Source organism: Ranitomeya variabilis, chromosome 2, assembly GCF_051348905.1.
Source record: "Ranitomeya variabilis isolate aRanVar5 chromosome 2, aRanVar5.hap1, whole genome shotgun sequence".
Lineage (NCBI taxonomy): Eukaryota > Metazoa > Chordata > Amphibia > Anura > Dendrobatidae > Ranitomeya > Ranitomeya variabilis.
Window position 1 is genome coordinate 642,967,142 of NC_135233.1, and position 19,897 is coordinate 642,987,038.

The following is a 19,897-nucleotide window of genomic DNA, read 5'->3' on the forward strand; positions in this document are numbered from 1 at the left end:
GTCATGCGCCCCTGTCTTTAACATTGGAGGCGCATGGACATGCGTTGTCATGCGTTTTGTTGCGTTTCACGACGCATGCGTCGTTTGGCCACACCTGGGGGGGCGCGGCCGACGCTACATGTTGCATTTTTGTAGCGTCGAAAATTTTGGAAAAAACGCATGCGTCGTAATTGCGTTTTAATCCCCATTGAAAACAATAGACAACGCAACGGACGCAAGTGCGTGCGTCGTACTGCGTTGTGCGACACATGCGTCGTTTAATAAAATAACACAAAAAGTGTCTAGACGGTGTCTAGACAGTGAAAAAACATCCGACATATATAAATAAAATGTTTGCATTGTTTGTCACTTGGCTGCTGCATAGAACAGAGAACAGACAAGCTCTATATATCATCTGCTTTCAAGAGATGTAAGTATAGAATGGATCTGCGCATTTTCTTTGTGTTTGATTTTTTAAAATTTATAGCAAGTTGTGTATTTGTTTGTTATGCAAACCGGCTATACTGTGGTTGTGTAATGGACATTGTTTTTTTTTTTATTATGGTTGTGATGTATTGCTTGTGTTATATGATGGCGTTTCATTGTCTCCGGCCTTGTTGGTTTTATTGTAATGTATGGTGGTCTATCCAGGATTGACTTCTTTCCTTTTTTTTTTTTGGTTTGCCTTTTCTTGTGCCTTTCTGAAAAAAACTATTTATTTTTTAAAAAAGATGTGTCTTTTTTGGATTAGTACATAGGGTCTGTTGTTTATTTGTTTTGTTATCTTTTCTGGGACTGTTCTATTCTGCTTTTGCTATACTCTGGCATTGTGTCGTCTCTGCCATTGTAGTTTCAATGTATGGCTGTGTGATTTGCTCAGTGCTTGTTCAGTTGGCATTGTACTATGAGTGCACTGTTCGTTGTGTTCGTAATGTTTATGTATGGATTTTTAGATATTTTCCTCTATGTGGCTGTGTATAATTGTGCATTCTGTTAATGTAAATATTTTTTTTTGTTTTTCCTTGCAGAATTTATCTTGTTACCATGGCTAGCGAGTCAAGCCACACAACACCAAAGGGGAGTCCGGTGAGTACATGATCTACTGTTGCTTACTATTCGGTGTCATTTGTAGACTTGTCACTCAATTTTGGTAAAACTATTTTCCAGGCTTCTTCAAGTGAGGAAGAGGAAGCGCGCCAGCAGGAGCAGTGACCTCGGGGCCAAGCTGTGGTGGCAAGACGGCGAGTACGTTTTTTTTCCAACAACCTATTTTTTTTGTTTTTTAACAATTTCCAATTTTTTTTTTTTTTTTTGGGTGGGGGGGGGAGAGAGCTATTTTTATTTAGATTGCAAACATTAATGTTTTCCAATTGTTCTAGGTTTCACAACGGGACCAAGATGAGGAGATAGACATAGATATCATGGTCGCCTCTATCCAGGAGCGAGGCCCGTTGTGGGACAGCCGTGACCCTCGGCACACGGACCAGGTTGTTTTAAGGCGTATGTGGACGGAGGTTGCCAAATCGCTGTGGGATGGCTTTGACACAGCTTCATCCGCGGACAAAGATAACTTTGGTAAGTATTGCTGAAATGCCGCTCTGACACATCAGGCCAGGATACACAACCGTGTGTGATGTGATCAACTCCTGCAAGTTTGTTGAATCGCACACAGTTGCGTTATCATATGAAAATGTTTCTCAAAATTTTTTTTTTTGGGGGGTTTTGTTTTTTCACAGTCAAAAAATTGAGGACAAGATGGCGTTCCATGAAGGACCGTTTCAATCGTGGCCTGCAGATGGAGGAGGAACAGGCTCGTAGTGGTGCTGCTGCGGCAAGGACATCTACGTACAAGCACACCAGACTTCTTCAGTTCCTGAGACCGGTCCTCGCCCGCCGAGAGTAAGTATTTAGTACCTATTCAAACACATCGGGTATTGTACAAAATGCATGTTCACGTACTATATTGTCCAGCCACGTAGTATATTGCCCAGCCATTTAGTATATTGGCCAGTGACGTAGTACAGCACAGAGACACGTAGTATATTGCCCAGCCACGTACAATATTTCATAGTGGCGTTGTATATTGCCCATCCTGGTTTGTCACAGTTTTCCAAAAAAAAAACAACAATTTTTACACGGGAGACCTTATAGTCCACGGCAGGTTCCGTTCCCAGGGTTGGTCTGATCGCAGGACCTGTGATGACGTCTCGGTCACATGACCGTGACGTCATGGCAGGTCCGACGATAAGCGTAAACCATGGCGGCCGTCCCAAAGGCAACCATGGTTGAGTATAGCATGGTAATTTTTAAACTCAAAATGTTTATATTTTTAAATATTGATGCGGCATAGGCAGCGTCAATATTAAAAAGTTTGTGACATCAAGGTTTAACGGCGGCAACGGTTACCGCCGGTAAGTGTTTATCGTGACAGAGGGGAGTATGCGGGCGACAGGCATTCACTGCGGGGAGTTTCTGATTGGTCGCGTCAGCCATGACAGGCAACTGGCCAGAACAATCAGCGAATGAATAAACCGTTACTGCAGGACAGACTGACAGACGGAACTGACCCTTTACAATTATTTAAAATTGTTTTACTGTTGTGTGATGCAATGTTAACTTTTTATTACACAGGAGGTGGCGAATGTGAAATGTTATATTTTGTATACTAATGTTTTCCTTATGTTTTCACAGAACACACAGCAGCACCCTCGAGCCTGTTCGGCCATCTAGAGCGGTCCTTCGTGAATCGCCATCTGACCCGTCACAGCCCTCCCACAGCGAGAGCAGGCTTGCACCACCATCTGGAGAAACGGCAGCTGGTCCATCAGGTGTTCCCCTGGCCGAGGCCTCAGGCGCTCCTTCCTTCGGGTATTCCCGACAGCGTCAGCGGGCCTCGGACAGGCCGCTAATGCCCGAATTTTTGCATTTGGGCACGGTCTTCCAGAATTGTTTCAAGGCGCTGGGCGATAGAATGGACACTGCTCTGTCCAATATCGACCGGCGCCTTGAAACAATGGAATCCGAGGCCGGCAAAACATTTTTTTTGTGCGATTGCGAAGGGCATGGTGGAACATCTTACGCCGGAACTCCAGATTTCGGTGATGCAGGCCTGCAACAATGCCTACGTGACTGCTCTGCAGCAGGCTCGGGTCATGCAGTCAGCGACTACAATGCCCGTAGTACCATCGCTGGCTAGCATGACTCCGACTCCTGCTGCAGAGCAACTCCACAGAGGTCCGGGTGCTGAGGGCCGCCGCCACCATCGAAACGAGCCGCCAAGTCCTGCTCCTGCCAGGCCTTCCAGTTCCAGAAGACGCCACGCAGAACACCACCCAGAGGGAGAGAGGAGAAAACGCAAAAAAACACGGACAGCTACGGCGGCACTGGCTGCTCCAATACCAACACCGAGCTCTCGGCCGGGGTCTAGCCGGAGCAAGAGTAGCCAGAGCCAGTCAACAGTGACTAGGAGACTGGTCGTGCCTCCTCCCTCCCCTCCTGCGTTGGCAATCTCGCCACCGTCGGCCACAGGGTGGTCAGAGATACCTTCAAGTATTTTACAGTACGGTTCCTCCTCCTCCTCCCCCTCCACCCACTCCCAAATCGGTGGATATCAGTCGCCCTTAATTGCGGACGTTCCTACCCCTTAAGAACCTTTCCCCATTTTTCTTTTTGTGTCTCCCTTATTAAAATTGTTATTTTGCGAACAAAATCGCAGTTTCTTGTTCTAAAATAAGTTTGCACTCACTCACTCACACACCGTGTGCCGTGTACTCAAATCTTTTGTTTTTCACACCTCATATCTGCAATGTCTGACACTATTTTATCTATTTTGTTTTCTGTTTTTTTTGGGTGTCTCTCATTGTACTATGAGGTGTTACAAACACAAAGAGGATTAAAAAATATAACGATTTTCAAACATACTGAAAGGTTATGGGTCAGGTGAGGTGGTAGCAATGGTCACGTGGACAAGTGTCGCCACTATTTGACTCAGGACGTTTTCCAGCATCCTGAGTTCAATAGTGTTAACTCACTAGAGTTGAGCGAACATGATCGGCTCCCTCCTTGGCAAGCAAAACACTTGCCGACTAGTAGCATATGGGCCCCGGCTTCATGGAGTGCGGATTATGATCTGCAGCCGCATGTTCAGAGTGTGACAGGCAGAACACATGCACAACCCAGGCCTATTTGTTGGCCTCGCCATGCATGTGTAGTGCCTGTCACACAGCCGCGGCACATGCAGCTGCAGCGGCAGAAAACCTGCTTCAGCCCGCGCGCTACATGAAGCCAGGTTCCATATGCAACTAGTCTGCAAGCTTAATTGCTTGACAAGGTGGGAGCCGATCATGTTCGCTTAAAACAATGGAACACACGGCTATGTGAACAAGTGGGGTGGTTTAGCAGAGTCTATTTGGGACCTGGTGCTCACATTAGTACATTATTTGTGGTACACACATTTGGTTCTAGGACATTGCCTTTGTTTTAACATTTTTTTTATTGACAACAACATTGTTAAAAATAAAAGGGGACCAGTTTTTTGTAACGGAAAGGCATACTACAGTACGTTTATTCATAACACAACACAGTAGAAAATCTAGGTACATTACAACATTGAAAGAACATTACATTAGGCTGGTAAAATTTAATGGACTCAATAGTGTTTAAATCTTTAAATGTCAGTATTTAGATTTTTATTAAGCACAATAAATTTATTTTAAGTTAACAGCAGGATAAAGTACTGTTAAAATCAACACTACACCATTTGATCTTGCCATGACACACGGCCAACATCTGAAACAAAATAGGAAGCAAATCGATCCCTCATCTGCCCAATTTCCAAAGTTGTCCTCAGAGGATGATCTTGGTAATCGGGCAATGGGTTTGATATGGGTTCATCTAGTTCCACGTTGACTCTCTCTTTAGCAATAAATAATATCATTGTGGAGAACCACACAAGCCTTCACCACCTCATCAACTGTCTCAATTTTCAGATTTATAGCGGATCCTAAAATCCGCCATTTGGAGACCAGGATTCCAAAGGCGCACTCCACCGTTCTTCTGGCCCTGGACAGTCTATAATTAAAAATACTTTTTGTGTGGTCCAAGCCACGACTGGAGTAGGGTTTTAATAGGTTGGCACACATTTGAAATGCCTCATCCCCAACCACAACAAATGGCATTGCCGGGCCTTGGGAAGAGGTCGTGGCTGGGGGAAATTAAAATTGTTCTGATCTAATCTTCGGCCCATATCAGACTCCTTAAATGTCCGTGAATCGTTTGCACGGCCAAACGCTCCAATGTCCACGGCGACAAACCTGCAGTCCGCACCTGCAATTGCCATGAGCACGGTGGAAAAGTATTTTTTATAATTAAAGAACTGAGATCCAGTTCTTCCAGGCTTTGTAATCCTAATGTGCTTCCCATCCACAGCTCCAATACAGTTAGGGAAAGAACACAGTTGTTCAAATTTTTTGGCGTTGGCCTCCCATAATTCTGTTGTAGGGAGGGGTAAAAATTCATCCCGGAGATTGTCCCACAAAGCGCGGCATGTGTCGGCAATAATTCCCGAAAGTGTGGAGACTCCAATCCTGAATTGGAAATGCAGGGATCTCAAGGTCTCTCCGGTAGCCAGGAAACTGCCAAACAGATAAATTTTAAAATTTAATTAAGTACATTGAAATATAAAAATAGAATAACAAAAAAAAACAAAAAACATTGCTGAACATATGACAGGCCTTTACATTGCAAGATAACGTACCGTAGAGTCACCAGCAGCCGTTCCTCAGCAGAAATTGATCTCCGGAGCTGTGTGTCCTGCCTGGTAATGGATCCTTCCACAAGACGAAGCAGATATCGGAAGCTGTCTTGAGACATCCTGGTAAATTCAAAATATTTTTCCAGGTTGTCATTTAGCTCGCCAAACAAGCAATGGTAGGCTCCACGGCTCTCCCGGACTTCCACTATAGAGTGTAGCCAAAAGCGCCGATGAAGACTCCTCCGTTTCTCTCTTTTCCTTTGCTGATAACAGGCAATAGCATAAGCATTAGCCAAGGCAAACTCCAACTCCATATACATGTAGATACTCTCCATGGAACGCTCCATCATGATGCTGTAAACACAAGCAAAATGGGAGGAATTAATCTCTGCCAGGGTATATATACACAAATTCCATTACACCCACCCTCCTCTATCCATTGGTGGTCTTTTATCTAGTGTCTAGACACAAAATTGGGTTTTTTTTCCCAGCAATTGGGTAAAGAATGACAAAACGCAGCGTTTTCGCAAAAACGCAATGAAAACGCACACAAAACGCTGTTTTTTTCGACGCATGCGTTCAACGCATGCGTCAAAAAATGTTGTTTTTTGTGTGCGTTTTCATTGCGTCATGCGTTGCGTCGGCGACGCTGCGCCCAAAGGCGCAAATGTGAACGTAGCCTTTGCAGGAATACATTGCGTTTTTTGGTCTGCTACCCTTGCTGTATACAGATTTTTTTTTTATTTTTTTTAATTTTTTAAAATACAGGCCACATATTGAAACAGTCTGTTATCTCCGTTCGACACCCGTTCTATGTGTGGTCTAAAAATACCGTATATACTCGAGTATAAGCCGAGATTTTCAGCCCATTTTTTTGGGTTGAAAGTCCCCCTCTCGGCTTATACTCGAGCCATACCCAGGGGTCGGCAGGGGAGAGGGAGCGGGGGCTATCTAATTATACTCACCTGCTCCTGGCGCGGTCCCTGCAGGTCCCTGGTTCCCCGGCGCCGCAGCTTCTTTCTGTACTGAGCGGTCACATGGTACCGCTCATTACAGTAATGAATATAGGGGTGGAGCCGCATATTCATTACTGTAATGAGCGGTAACGGTGACCGCTCAATACAGGAAGAAGCTGAGGCGCCGGGGAAGCAGGGACCGCACAGCGCCAGGAGCAGGTGAGTATAACGGGGAGCACTGCGCTGCGCGATATCCACCTGCTCTTTGTTCTGGCGCCGCTCCGTCTTCAGCGTCTTCTGCAGTGACACTCAGGTCAGAGGGCGCGGTGACGTGGTTAGTGTGCGCCCTGTGCCTGAACGTCAGTGCAGAAGACGCTGAAGATGGAGCGGCACCGGAATGAAGTCAGGTGAATATTGAAAGTGCCGGGGGCCTGAGCGACGGAGAGGTGAGTATGTGATTTTTTTTTAATTTTTTTTATCGCAGCAACAGCAAATGGGGCAAGTGTCTGTATGGAGCATCTTTTGGGGCCATAATCAAGGTTTGTACAACACTATATGACGCAAATATCTTCATGGAGTATCTTATGGGGCCATAATTAACGTTTGTGTAGCACTATATGGCTCAAATATCTTTATGGAGTATCTTATGGGGCCGTAATTAACGTTTGTGGAGCACTATATGGGGCAAGTGTCTGTATGGAGCCTCTTATGGGGCCATAATCAACATTTGTGCAGCACTATATGGCGCAAATATCTTTATGGAGTATCTTATGGGGCCATAATTAACGTTTGTGGAGCACTATATGGAGCAAGTGTCTGTATGGAGCATCTTTTGGGGCCCATCATAAACTTTATGGAGCATCTTATGGGGCCATAAGCAAGCGACGGAGAGGTGAGTATGTGATTTTTTTTTTTTTTTTATCGGAGCAAATGGGGCAAGTGTCTGTATGGAGCATCATACGGGGCCATAACGTTTGTGCAGCACTATATGGGGCAAGTGTCTGTATGGGGCAATAACCAACGTTTGTGCAGCACTATATGGGCAAGTGTCTGTATGGAGCATCTTATGGGGCCATAATTAACGTTTGTGCAGCATGGTATTGGGCAAATGTGTCTATGGAGCATCTTATGGGGCCATTATTAACCTTTATGCAGGATTATATGGGGCATATTTTAATATGGAGCATCTTATGGGGCCATCATAAACTTTATGGAGCATTATATGGGGCTCCTGATTCAATATGGATATTCAAAAACACTTAACCTACTGATTTCTCAATTAATTTTACTTTTATTGGTATCTATTTTTACTTTTGACATTTACCGGTAGCTGCTGCATTTCCCACCCTAGGCTTATACTCGAGTCATTAACTTTTCCAAGATTTTTGTGGCAAAATTAGGGGGATCGGCTTATACTCGGGTCGGCTTATACTCGAGTATATACGGTAGTTGTTTTTCATGCATACATTCCAATTTTTGGTCTGTCTATTACCCTAGGTCTATACACTAACTTGTTAAAAAAACAAAAAACAAATCAAAAACAAAAAAATGGTGTGGTAGTTCCGTGACACGCCTCATTTGTCTGTGGGCTACAAAGTGTGCTTTTGAGGCTTCCATTATCCTTTTTTTTGCGGTGTGTTACCCTATCTCTAAACACTATATAGCAGTAAAAAAATAAATATACAGGCCACTTATTGAAGAGCCTGGTATCTCAGTCAAACGACAGATGTATCTGTGGCCTACAAATTGTGGTATTTCAGGGCTACATTCCACTGTATTTGCTGTCTTTGACCTAATTCCTATACGCTATTTTGGGGCCTAAATAAAAACACAGGCCACATATTTTACAGTGTGGTAGTTCCGTGACACGCCTCATGTATCTTTGGTCTACTAAGTGTGATTTTCAGGCTTCTATTCTCCTTTTTTTTCTGTGTGTTACCCTAGCTCTAAACAGTAAACACTATTTTGGGCTGAAATTTTTTTTTTTCAAATGTACCCCCCATGGGGAAATGTTTGTCAGCCCATACACTTTGTGTATGGGCATTTCAAGTCTAGGAGACCCGCTCTTTTAAATTGGACCTAGTGTTTAATGAGGCCTTCCTCCACATCTCCTCATCCACTGCCACTAGATCACCAGGGTTAACGTGTTCCGCCCTGCTACAGCCAGTCAATTTTTTGGCAAGGGTGTCTATGATCCCCATAAAAAATGTTTTTAAAAATGTACCCACCCATGGGGAAATATTTGTCAGCCCATGCCTTTAGTGTATGGGCATTATGAGTCTAGGAGACCCGCTTCTTTGTAATGGGACAGTTTTTTTTTTTCTTGTTTAGGAGGCTCTCCTCCGTTTCTTCCAAGGGGGGATTGGGGTGCATGCACATTTGGGTCAAGGCTACCCTTGCATTCAATGCATAAGGAAACTGTATGGCAGGACCAACTGAATAATCTGAAGTGGGTTTTCCTGTGGCCATCCAGTACCTGGGTTCAAAGGCTTATTGGGGTGCATATGACTTTATAGCAGGGCAGGCCTTGCATTCAATGCAACATTTTTTCAGGAAGCCCTCCTGTACCTCTCATGAAAGGGGTATTGGGGTGCTTTGTAATTCTTGTCAGCCCAGCTACTCACTGCACAGGCAATAACAGCATAGGAGACCCACTGTTTATGATGGTCATTTAAGAATATTAATGCCGCCTGATGCCTCTCTAAAAATAGGCTTTGTGACTTTTTAAGAGTCGCTCCATAAATGAAACAAGATGTGTCTCCTTATGTGTCACACACCACATGGCCAGCTAGGGTTGTTAAATCTTACAATGACATTTCCCAGTGAATGCATTTGTACGTTGAAAGCAATGTTAAAGTTGAAAAACACATAAACACTGCTTGTGAACATATCCCAAGTGGTGGAGGAACATTTTGGTCTGGGGTTAATTATTTTGCCTTATTTACAAGTCATTACCCTGGAAAGGATGTATCTTAACATATTTCCCAGCAAAATCTATTTTGGTTTCGTTTTTGTATGTTTTTTCCTGTAAAAATGGCGTGAAACTCTGACAACATTACTTACAGCTGTGACCTAGGAGTCAGAAATGCTTCCAGGGGTGATCCCCATGATGTTCCCATGTCATTTGCGCAGTGTTTCCATCATTTTCAGACGTTTTTAGACATTAAAAGGACCCCCGGGGGATCGCGGTAAAAATACTCAGGTTTCACATAGACTTACATTGGGCTCGTTGCTTGGGTCGAGTACCTGAGTATTCCAATTTTCTCGACTCGAGCAATGAGCACTCGAGCATTTTAGTGCTCGCTCATCACTAGTTATGAACTTAATAACCTATTCATAGGATGAGCTATTGCATGGGAAAATGTAATATTAGGGCAATAAATTTATACAGATGGCAGTTAATTTTTAATAGTCTATCCAAAAATACAAAGAGGGATACAAAGAATGGAGTCTATTTAGACTTAGAATAATCTTTATTGATTCAACATGATAAAAAAAATCTTAAAAACTACAGCAAACTTCAAGAAGGAAAAATGGTCCTACTTATACAATTATTTGTAATATAATAAATCTACCGTAAGTTTATTTCACAAAAGGCAATCACACCATAACCGTACAGTTATAATTTGAGGAACCAAACATAATCCTAAAACTAAATGAAAATAGTTTGAAAACTGTCTTATATCGATTGAGATATTGCTGTACTTTATATTTAGGCATGTGGCTCGGAGTAGAATGGGACAACCCTTTAAGAGGAAAACATGATGGCTCACACGAAGGAACAAGATACTTTACATGCAGGTAATTGGAAAGATAAATTATTACCTTTTGGGGTACTCCCTTTTTTTTCTGTGCTTCCTACTATGTTCTTTACAGTTTTTTCAGCTATTTATATTCACGTATTTCTTATAGTTTTATTACTAGTGTTGTTTAACCCTTCTGCAGGAAATTTGGCTGATGTTGGTTTTCACTGGGTAGACTATTGCAATTTTACTTCTCATAAGTTTAGAGCTCATTAGTTTAGAAAACAGCTTATATTTCTCACCTATATAAATATTAATATTTAGGTACAAGATCAGCTTTATACTTCTACCTTCCTTGCAATGAAATATTCATTGTATTCAAGTATGCTTGTGGTCTAAGAGAGCATTTCTCAAGCGTTTTCTCTGGGGTTGTGTAGTCATCCTCTCTATGAAGCTGGCCTGTCACTGTTTGGCAGCATTTGATCTTGGATAAACGGTGTGAGCTCCCACTGTAGTTCTTCCCCTCTGATGCTGCCCAGTTAGTGCTCTGCAGCTTCTGAACCTGGTTGAACAGAATGATCACGATGCTCAATTAGGTACAGGTGCTGTGGAGCTTTAACTACGAAGCATCGTAGAGGGGAAGATCATGCTGTTCAAATAGGTTTACATGCTGCCGAGTGATGATTGGGCATCATCTTGGACAGCGGCGTAATGGTCACAGAAGGTATGACTGGTCCCATGATGGAGAGGGGGCCCGTAGACATCAGCACCTAGATGTGTTTCCTGAGATGCTCATATAGCTAAAATGCCACCGAAATACACGGAGACCACCTGAGCAACAAGTATACTCGCTCATCACTAGATGGCACTACTTCCCTGTCTCATCCACTTTTAGCCACCCCACATTGTTATCAGACCGCTCTTCCATAGATGCCTGCTGTCTTTCCGGTGTACTTTGCTGCCGGCTTCTCCACAGTTGCCGTCTGGCCTTTGCTCACCTGGCCTCAGTACACACACTCTCAGCAGAGCTCCAGGGCAGAGTAGGCTGTTTGTTGGCCAGCTACCGCCTCTTGCAGTGCACCAGCAACTCTTGCTATCGCTTTGCATGCACCAGCTACCTCTTTTCTTTCTTAAAGGGAACCTATCACCCCGTTTTTTAAAGATTAGATAAAAATAGTGTGAAATAGGGGCAGAGCTGGGCTTTACATTAGTGCTTTTTTGGAGACTTTATTCCCCCGTTAGGCTGCCGAAATACCTTTGTGAAGTGGCCGTTTTGTCCTGTCACTCAAGTTGGTCAGGTCGGATGGGCGTGGTTACAGCGCTGTTTCTCCCCCAGATCAGGCTCATCATTACGTTGGTGGCGTAGTGGTGTGCGCATGTCCAAGGTCCCGAATCCTGCACAGGGGTGTGAAAATAGCAGCGATGTCCGTTATTTCATTGGTGGTCGGTGGGCGCGGCCATCTTGCTTTGGCCGCGCGTGCGCAGAAGCGGCGCTCTGCTGGCCGCGGCTTCAGGAAAATGGCCGCGGGCATCCACGCGTGCGCAGATGGCTATCGCGGCGGCCATTTTCGTGAAGCAGAGTTCGCATCTCGGCTTCACGAAAATGGCCGCCGCGATAGCCATCTGCGCACGCGCGGATGCCCGCGGCCATTTTCCTGAAGCCGCGGCCAGCAGAGCGCCGCTTCTGCGCACGCGCGGCCAAAGCAAGATGGCCGCGCCCACCGACCACCAATGAAATAACGGACATCGCTGCTATTTTCACACCCCTGTGCAGGATTCGGGACCTTGGACATGCGCACACCACTACGCCACCAACGTAATGATGAGCCTGATCTGGGGGAGAAACAGCGCTGTGACCACGCCCATCCGACCTGACCAACTTGAGTGACAGCAGAAAACGGCCACTTCACAAAGGTATTTCGGCAGCCTAACGGGGGTGTAAAGGCACCAAAAAGGCAGTAATGTAAAGCCCAGCTCTGCCCCTATTTCACACTATTTTTATCTAATCTTTAAAAAACGGGGTGATAGGTTCCCTTTAACTCTTTGCCTTCTCTGTCTTTCATAATGTTTGAGCTTGAAGATCATCACCATGGTTACCCTTTACACCTGCACCTGATACAAGCGCAAATTTTCTTTGGGCCAATTCGTAGCAGGCTGTGGAGTCTGTGTCTATTTTGGTGGAGTCGGTATAAAATGGACCTACTCTTACTTGTAAAATATATAATAAATTTGGTACATTATTTAAATGAATTATGTGCTGAATATTTTTTCATAAGAATTAAGGAAAGTTATGAAATGTCCTATAAATATCTGTTCTATTCCTGATCTAAGGATCTCGGCTTTTAGTTGAGATGAATCTGTGCTGCACTTTATGTACTTGCTCAGTAGTAAAGCTCCTCCTCTACAGATCAGAGCAAAAGGCATTGGTAATAAGGATGCCTGCAGCCCTGCACTCCTCTCAAGAACTGCTAGCGTGAACCGAAAAACAGAATTAAGGCAAGTACGTCTTAAAGCATATTTAACCCCTTATTGACATCGGATGGGATAGTACGTCCAATGTCTGTACCCCCTCTTTGATCGGGACTGAAATATGCACACCACTGACCACCGTCACGTGAACGGGGGTCATCGGTTCATCGGCATAACAACCACAGGTACCTCTATTGTTGTTGATGCTTGATTGTTTTGAGTGCCACCCTGTGGTCGGCGCTCATAGCAATGCAGTAATTCTGCTACATAGAGGCGATCTGAGCATCGCCTCAATGTAGCAGAGCCGATCGAGCTACGGCAGCTTCTGGCCTCCTATGGAGGCTATTGAAGCATGCCAAAAGTTAAATAAAAATGTTTTTAAAAATATTTGAAAAAAATAATAATGCATAAAAGTTCAAATCGTCCCCCTTTCGCCCCATTCAAAATAAATCAATAAAAAAAATCAAACCTACACATATTTGGTATCACCGCTTTCAGAATCGCCCGATCAATAAAAAAAAAGGATTAACCTGATCGCTAAACGGCGTAGCGAAAAAAATCAAAACACCAGAATTCCTTTTTTTGGTCACCACGACATTGCATTAAAATTCAGCAACGGGTGATCAAAAGAACGTATCTGCACTAAAAGTGATATAATTAACCCCTTCCCGACCCATGACGCCACGTAGGCGTCATGAAAGTCGGTGCCAATCCGACCCATGACGCCTATGTGGCGTCATGGAATGATCGCGTCCCTGCAGATCGGGTGAAAGGGATAACTCCAATTTCACCCGATCTGCAGGGACGGGGAGTGGTACTTCAGCCCGGGGGGGGTGGCTTCACCCCCCCGTGGCTACGATCGCTCTGATTGGCTGTTGAAAGTGAAACTGCCAATCAGAGCGATTTGTAATATTTCACCTAAAAAACTGGTGAAATATTACAATCCAGCCAAGGCCGATGCTGCAATATCATCGGCCATGGCTGGAAACACTCATGTACCCCCCCACCACCACCGATCTCCTCCCCGGTCCTCTGTCCGGTGCTCCGCCCCCCTCCGACGTCCTGTCCGCTCCCCCGTCCTCCTGCCTGCTCCCCCCGTGCTCCGATGCCACCCCCCGTCCTCCGATCCACCCCCCATGCTCAGACCCCCCCCCCCCCTCATACTTACCGGGCCTCCCGGTGTCCGTCCGTCTTCTCCATGGGCGCCGCCATCTTCCAAAATGGCGGGCGCATGCGCAGTGCGCCCGCCGAATCTGCCGGCAGATTCGTTCCAGGTATATTTTGATCACTGAGATATAACCTATCACAGTGAACAAAATAAAAAAAAAGTAAATGACCCCCCCCCCCCCTTATCACCCCCATAGGTAGGGACAATAATAAAAAAAAAGAAAATATTTTTTTTCTTTTTCCACTAGGGTTAGGGTTAGAACTAGGGGTAGGGGTAGGGTTAGGGCATGTGCACACAGTGCGGATTTGGCCGCGGATCCGCAGCGGATTGGCCGCGGATCCGCAGCGGATTGGCAGCTGCGAATTCGTAGCAGTTTTCCATCAGGTTTACAGTACCATGTACACCTATGGAAAACCAAATCCGCTGTGCACATGGTGCGGAAAATACCGTGCGGAAACGCTGCGTTGTATTTTCCGCAGCATGTCAATTTTGTACGGATTCCGCAGCGTTTTACACCTGTTTCTCAATAGGAATCCGCAGGTGAAATCCGCACAAAAAAACACTGGAAATCCGCTGGAAATCCGCAGGTAAAACGCAGTGCCTTTTACCTGCGGATTTTTCAAAAATTGTGCGGAAAAATCTCACATGAATCCGCAACGTGGGCACATAGCCTTAGGGTTAGGGTTGGAATTAGAGTTAGGGTTGGAATTAGGGCTAGGGTTGGAAATAGGGTTAAGATTAGGCTTGTGGTTAGGGTTACGGATAGGGTTAGGGGTGTGTTGGGGTTACAGTTGTGGTTAGGGTTGGGATTAGGGTTAGGGTTGGGATTAGGGTTAGGGTTGGGACTAGGGTTATGGGTGTGTTAGGGTTGTGGCTAGGGGTGTGTTGTGGTTAGGGTTGTGATTAGGGTTATGGCTACAGTTGGGATTAGGGTAAGGGTTGGGATTAGGGTTAGGATTAGGGTTAGGGTTGGGATTAGGGTTACAGGTGTGTTGGGGTTAGGGTTGTGGTTAGGGGTGTGTTGTTGTTAGGGTTGTGATTAGGTTTATGGCTACAGTTGGGATTAGGGTTAGGGGTGTGTTGGGGTTAGTGTTGAAGTTAGAATTGAGGGGTTTCCACTGTTTAGGCACATCAGGGGTCTCCAAACGCAACATGGCGCCACCATTGATTCCAGCCAATCTTGCGTTCAAAAAGTCAAATGGTGCTCCCTCCCTTCCAAGCCCCGACGTGCGCACAAACAGTGGTTTACCCCCACATATGGGGTACCAGCGTACTCAGGACAAACTGGGCAACAACTATTGGGGTCCAATTTCTCCTGTTACCCTTGCGAAAATAAAAAATTACTTGCTAAAACATAATTTTTGAGGAAAGAACAATTATTTTTTATTTTCACGGCTCTGCGTTATAAACTTCTGTGAAACACTTGGGGGTTGAAAGTGCTCACCACACATCTAGATAAGTTCCTTGGGGGGTCTATTTTCCAAAATGGGGTCACTTGTGGGGTGTTTCTACTGATTAGGCACATCAGGGGCTCTGCAAATGCAAAGTGACGCCCGCAGACCATTCCATCAAAGTCTGCATTTCAAATGTCACTACTTCCCTTCCGAGCCCTGACGTGCACCCAAACAGTGGTTTACCCCCACATATGGGGTATCAGCGTACTCACAACAAACTGGGCAACAAATATTGGGTCCAATTTCTCCTGTTACCCTTGTGAAAATAAAAAATTGCTTGCTAAAACATCTTTTTGAGGAAAGAAAAATTATTTTTTATTTTCACGGCTCTGCGTTGTAAACTTCTGTGAAGCACTTGGGGGTTGAACGTGCTCACCACACATCTAGATAAGTTCCTTGGGGGGTCTAGTTTCCAAAATGGGGTCACTTGTGGGGGGTTTCTACTGTTTAGGCACATCAGGGGCTCTGCAAACACAACGTGACGCCCGCAGAGCATTCCATCAAAGTCTGCATTTCAAAACATCACTACTTCCCTTCCGAACCCCGACGTGTGCCAAAACAGTGGTTTACCCCCACATATGGGGTATCAGCGTACTCAGGAGAAACTGGACAGCAACTTTTGGGGTCCAATTTCTCCTGTTACCCTTGGGAAAATAAAAAATTGTGGGCTAAAAAATCATTTTTGAGAAAAGAAAAATTATTTTTTATTTTCATGGCTCTGCGTTATAAACTTCTGTGAAGCACTTGGGGGTTCAAAGTGCTCACCACACATCTAGATTAGTTCCTTGGGAGGTCTAGTTTCCTAAATGGGGTCACATGTGGGAGAGCTCCAATGTTTAGGCACACAGGGGCTCTCCAAACGCGACATGGTGCCCGCTAATGATTGGAGCTAATTTTCCATTCAAAAAGCCAAATGGCGTGCCTTCCCTTCCGAGCCCTGCCGTGCACCCAAACAGTGGTTTACCCCCACATATGGGGTATCATCGTACTCGGGACAAACTGGACAACAACATTTGGGGTCCAATTTCTCCTATTACCCTTGGGAAAATAAAAAATTCCAGGCTAAAAATCATTTTTGAGGAAAGAAAAATTATTTTTTATTTTCACGGCTCTGCGTTATAAACTTCTGTGAAGCACCTGGGGGTTTTAAGTGCTCACTATGCTTCTAGATAAGTTCCTTGGGGGGTCTAGTTTCCAAAATGGGGTCACTTGTGAGGGAGCTCCAATGTTTAGGTACACAGGAGCTCTCCAAACGTGACATGGTGTCTGCTAGCGATGGAGATAATTTTTCATTCAAAAAGTCAAATGGCGCTCCTTCCCTTCCGAGCCTTACCATGTGCCCAAACAGTGGTTTACCCCCACATGTGATGTATCGGTGTACTCAGGAGAAATTGTCCAACAAATTTTAGGATCCATTTTATCCTGTTGCCCATGTGAAAATGAAAAAATTGAGGCTAAAAGAATATTTGTGTGAAAAAAAAGTACTTTTTCATTTTTACGGATCAATTTGTGAAGCACCTGGGGGTTTAAAGTGCTCACTATGCTTCTAGATAAGTTCCTTGGGGGGTCTAGTTTCCAAAATGGGGTCACTTGTGGGGGAGCTCCAATGTTTAGGCACACAGGGGCTCTCCAAACGCGACATGGGGTCCGCTAAAGTTTGGAGCCAATTTTTCATTCAAAAAGTCAAATGGCGCTCCTTCCCTTCCGAGCCCTGCCGTGCGCCCAAACAGTGGTTTACCCCCACATATGAGGTATCAGCGTACTCAGGACAAATTGGACAACAACGTTCGTGTTCCAGTTTCTCCTTTTACCCTTGGGAAAATAAAAAAATTGTTGCTAAAAGATCATTTTTGTGACTAAAAAGTTAAATGTTCATTTTTTCCTTCCATGTTGCTTCTGCTGCTGTGAAACACCTGAAGGGTTAATAAACTTCTTGAATGTGGTTTTGAGCACCTTGAGGGGTGCAGTTTTTAGAATGGTGTCACTTTTGGGTATTTTCAGCCATATAGACCCCTCAAACTGACTTCAAATGTGAGGTGGTCCCTAAAAAAAATGGTTTTGTAAATTTTGTTGTAAAAATGAGAAATCACTGAACAAATTTTAACCGTTATATCTTCCTAGCAAAAAAAAAATGTTGTTTCCAAAATTGTGCTCATGTAAAGTAGACATGTGGGAAATGTTATTTATTAACTATTTTGTGTCACATAACTCTCTGGTTTAACAGAATAAAAATTAAAAATGTGAAAATTGCGAAATTTTCAAAATTTTCGCCAAATTTCCGTTTTTTTCACAAATAAACTCAGAAATTATCAACCTAAATTTACCACTAACATGAAGCCCAATATGTCATGAAAAAACAATCTCAGAATCGCTAGGATCCGTTGAAGCGTTCCTGAGTTATTACCTCATAAAGGGACACTGGTCAGAATTGCAAAAAACGGCCAGTTCATTAAGGCCAAAATAGGCTGGGTCATGAAGGGTTTAAAAACATCAACTTGGCATGCAAAAAATAAACGCTGACCCAACCAGAGATCACAAAAATGGAGACGCTACAGGTATCGGAAAATTGCGCAATTTTTTTTTGGGGGGGGGCAAATTTTGGAAATTTTTTTCCACCTTTTTAGATAAAACAAGAACCTAGACATGTTTGGTTTCTGTGAACTCGTAATGACCTGGAGAATCATAATGATAGGTCAGTTTTGCATTTAGTGAACCTAGCAAAAAAGCCAAACAAAAAACAAGTGTGGGATTGCACTTTTTTTTGCAATTTCACCGCGTTAGGAATTTTTTTCCCGTTTTCGAGTGCACGATATTAACTAAATCTAATGGGTCGTCGTTCAACAGTACAACTTGTCCCGCAAAAAATAAGCTCTCACATGGCTATATTGACGGAAAAGTAAAAAAGTTATGGCTTATGGAGCGAAAAACGAAAACGCGAAACCGAATCCGATGTGAAGGGGTTAAACTTTCAATAAACTGTGCATAAATCAATAGTCCAGTGTATGTTTGCTCTGAATTCTTCAAGTTTTGGCTTGCTTTTTCTCTGAGCTAGTGTTTGGACAACTTTAGTTGATTTAATGCTCTTCATGTTATAAGCTCTGCTAGCAGTTTCATTTTCTTTCTAGGGTATGATTCAGCACAAACTTGCTCCCTCCCCGCTTCATAGACTGTGAAGCCTCATGATGTGAAACATTTACTGACCTGTAGCCTGAGAAACGCCCGAGACTGAAAGTTCAGAGTAAAGCTATCTAATAACATATATTACAATTTTTTTTTTAATTTGTCATTATCTGTTCTATTGATTTATGCAAAGTTTGTTTTATTTATATGCAAAATTATACATGATTCCCTATTCTTGCTGGAATTACAATACACCCAATATACCTTAATTTTTCATTGGACAAAATTATTTTGAGAGGTCCTATGATTATTATATGAATTACAGTGGGGCAAAAAAGTATTTAGTCAGTCAGCAATAGTGCAAGTTCCACCACTTAAAAAGATGAGAGGCGTCTGTAATTTACATCATAGGTAGACCTCAACTATGGGAGACAAACTGAGAAAAAAAAAAATCAGAAAATCACATTGTCTGTTTTTTTATCATTTTATTTGCATATTATGGTGGAAAATAAGTATTTGGTCAGAAACAAACAATCAAGATTTCTGGCTCTCACAGACCTGTAACTTCTTCTTTAAGAGTCTCCTCTTTCCTCCACTCATTACCTGTAGTAATGGCACCTGTTTAAACTTGATATCAGTATAAAAAGACACCTGTGCACACCCTCAAACAGTCTGACTCCAAACTCCACTATGGTGAAGACCAAAGAGCTGTCAAAGGACACCAGAAACAAAATTGTAGCCCTGCACCAGGCTTGGAAGACTGAATCTGCAATAGCCAACCAGCTTGGAGTGAAGAAATCAACAGTGGGAGCAATAATTAGAAAATGGAAGACATTCAAGACCACTGATAATCTCCCTCGATCTGGGGCTCCACGCAAAATCCCACCCCGTGGGGTCAGAATGATCACAAGAACGGTGAGCAAAAATCCCAGAACCACGCGGGGGGACCTAGTGAATGAACTGCAGAGAGCTGGGACCAATGTAACAAGGCCTACCATAAGTAACACACTACGCCACCATGGACTCAGATCCTGCAGTGCCAGACGTGTCCCACTGCTTAAGCCAGTACATGTCCGGGCCCGTCTGAAGTTTGCTAGAGAGCATTTGGATGATCCAGAGGAGTTTTGGGAGAATGTCCTATGGTCTGATGAAACCAAACTGGAACTGTTTGGTAGAAACACAACTTGTCATGTTTGGAGGAAAAAGAATACTGAGTTGCATCCATCAAACACCATACCTACTGTAAAGCATGGTGG

At 44.0% G+C, this 19,897-nt stretch overlaps 2 protein-coding genes across 5 annotated transcripts in view; both read left to right on the forward strand.

The window, feature by feature from the left end:
* The window catches only part of TBCE (tubulin folding cofactor E), a 266,118-nt gene that overhangs the window by 27,981 nt on the left and 218,240 nt on the right, over positions 1-19,897 (forward strand). For 3 of the 4 annotated variants that reach the window (XM_077289136.1, XM_077289135.1, XM_077289137.1), the window contains one exon: positions 10,404-10,488. The exons of the other annotated variant lie outside the window; for it this stretch is intronic. In XM_077289136.1, the coding sequence (XP_077145251.1) occupies positions 10,404-10,488 (85 nt within the window). The remainder of the gene's footprint in view (positions 1-10,403; positions 10,489-19,897) is intronic. 4 annotated transcript variants of the gene reach the window in all.
* LOC143807517 (uncharacterized) lies at positions 1,270-5,647 on the forward strand. The gene is made up of 3 exons (XM_077289139.1): positions 1,270-1,554; positions 1,716-1,878; positions 2,671-5,647. Exons 1-3 carry the CDS (start codon positions 1,401-1,403, stop codon positions 3,173-3,175), a joined length of 822 nt encoding a protein of 273 aa, XP_077145254.1. The 5' UTR covers positions 1,270-1,400; the 3' UTR covers positions 3,176-5,647.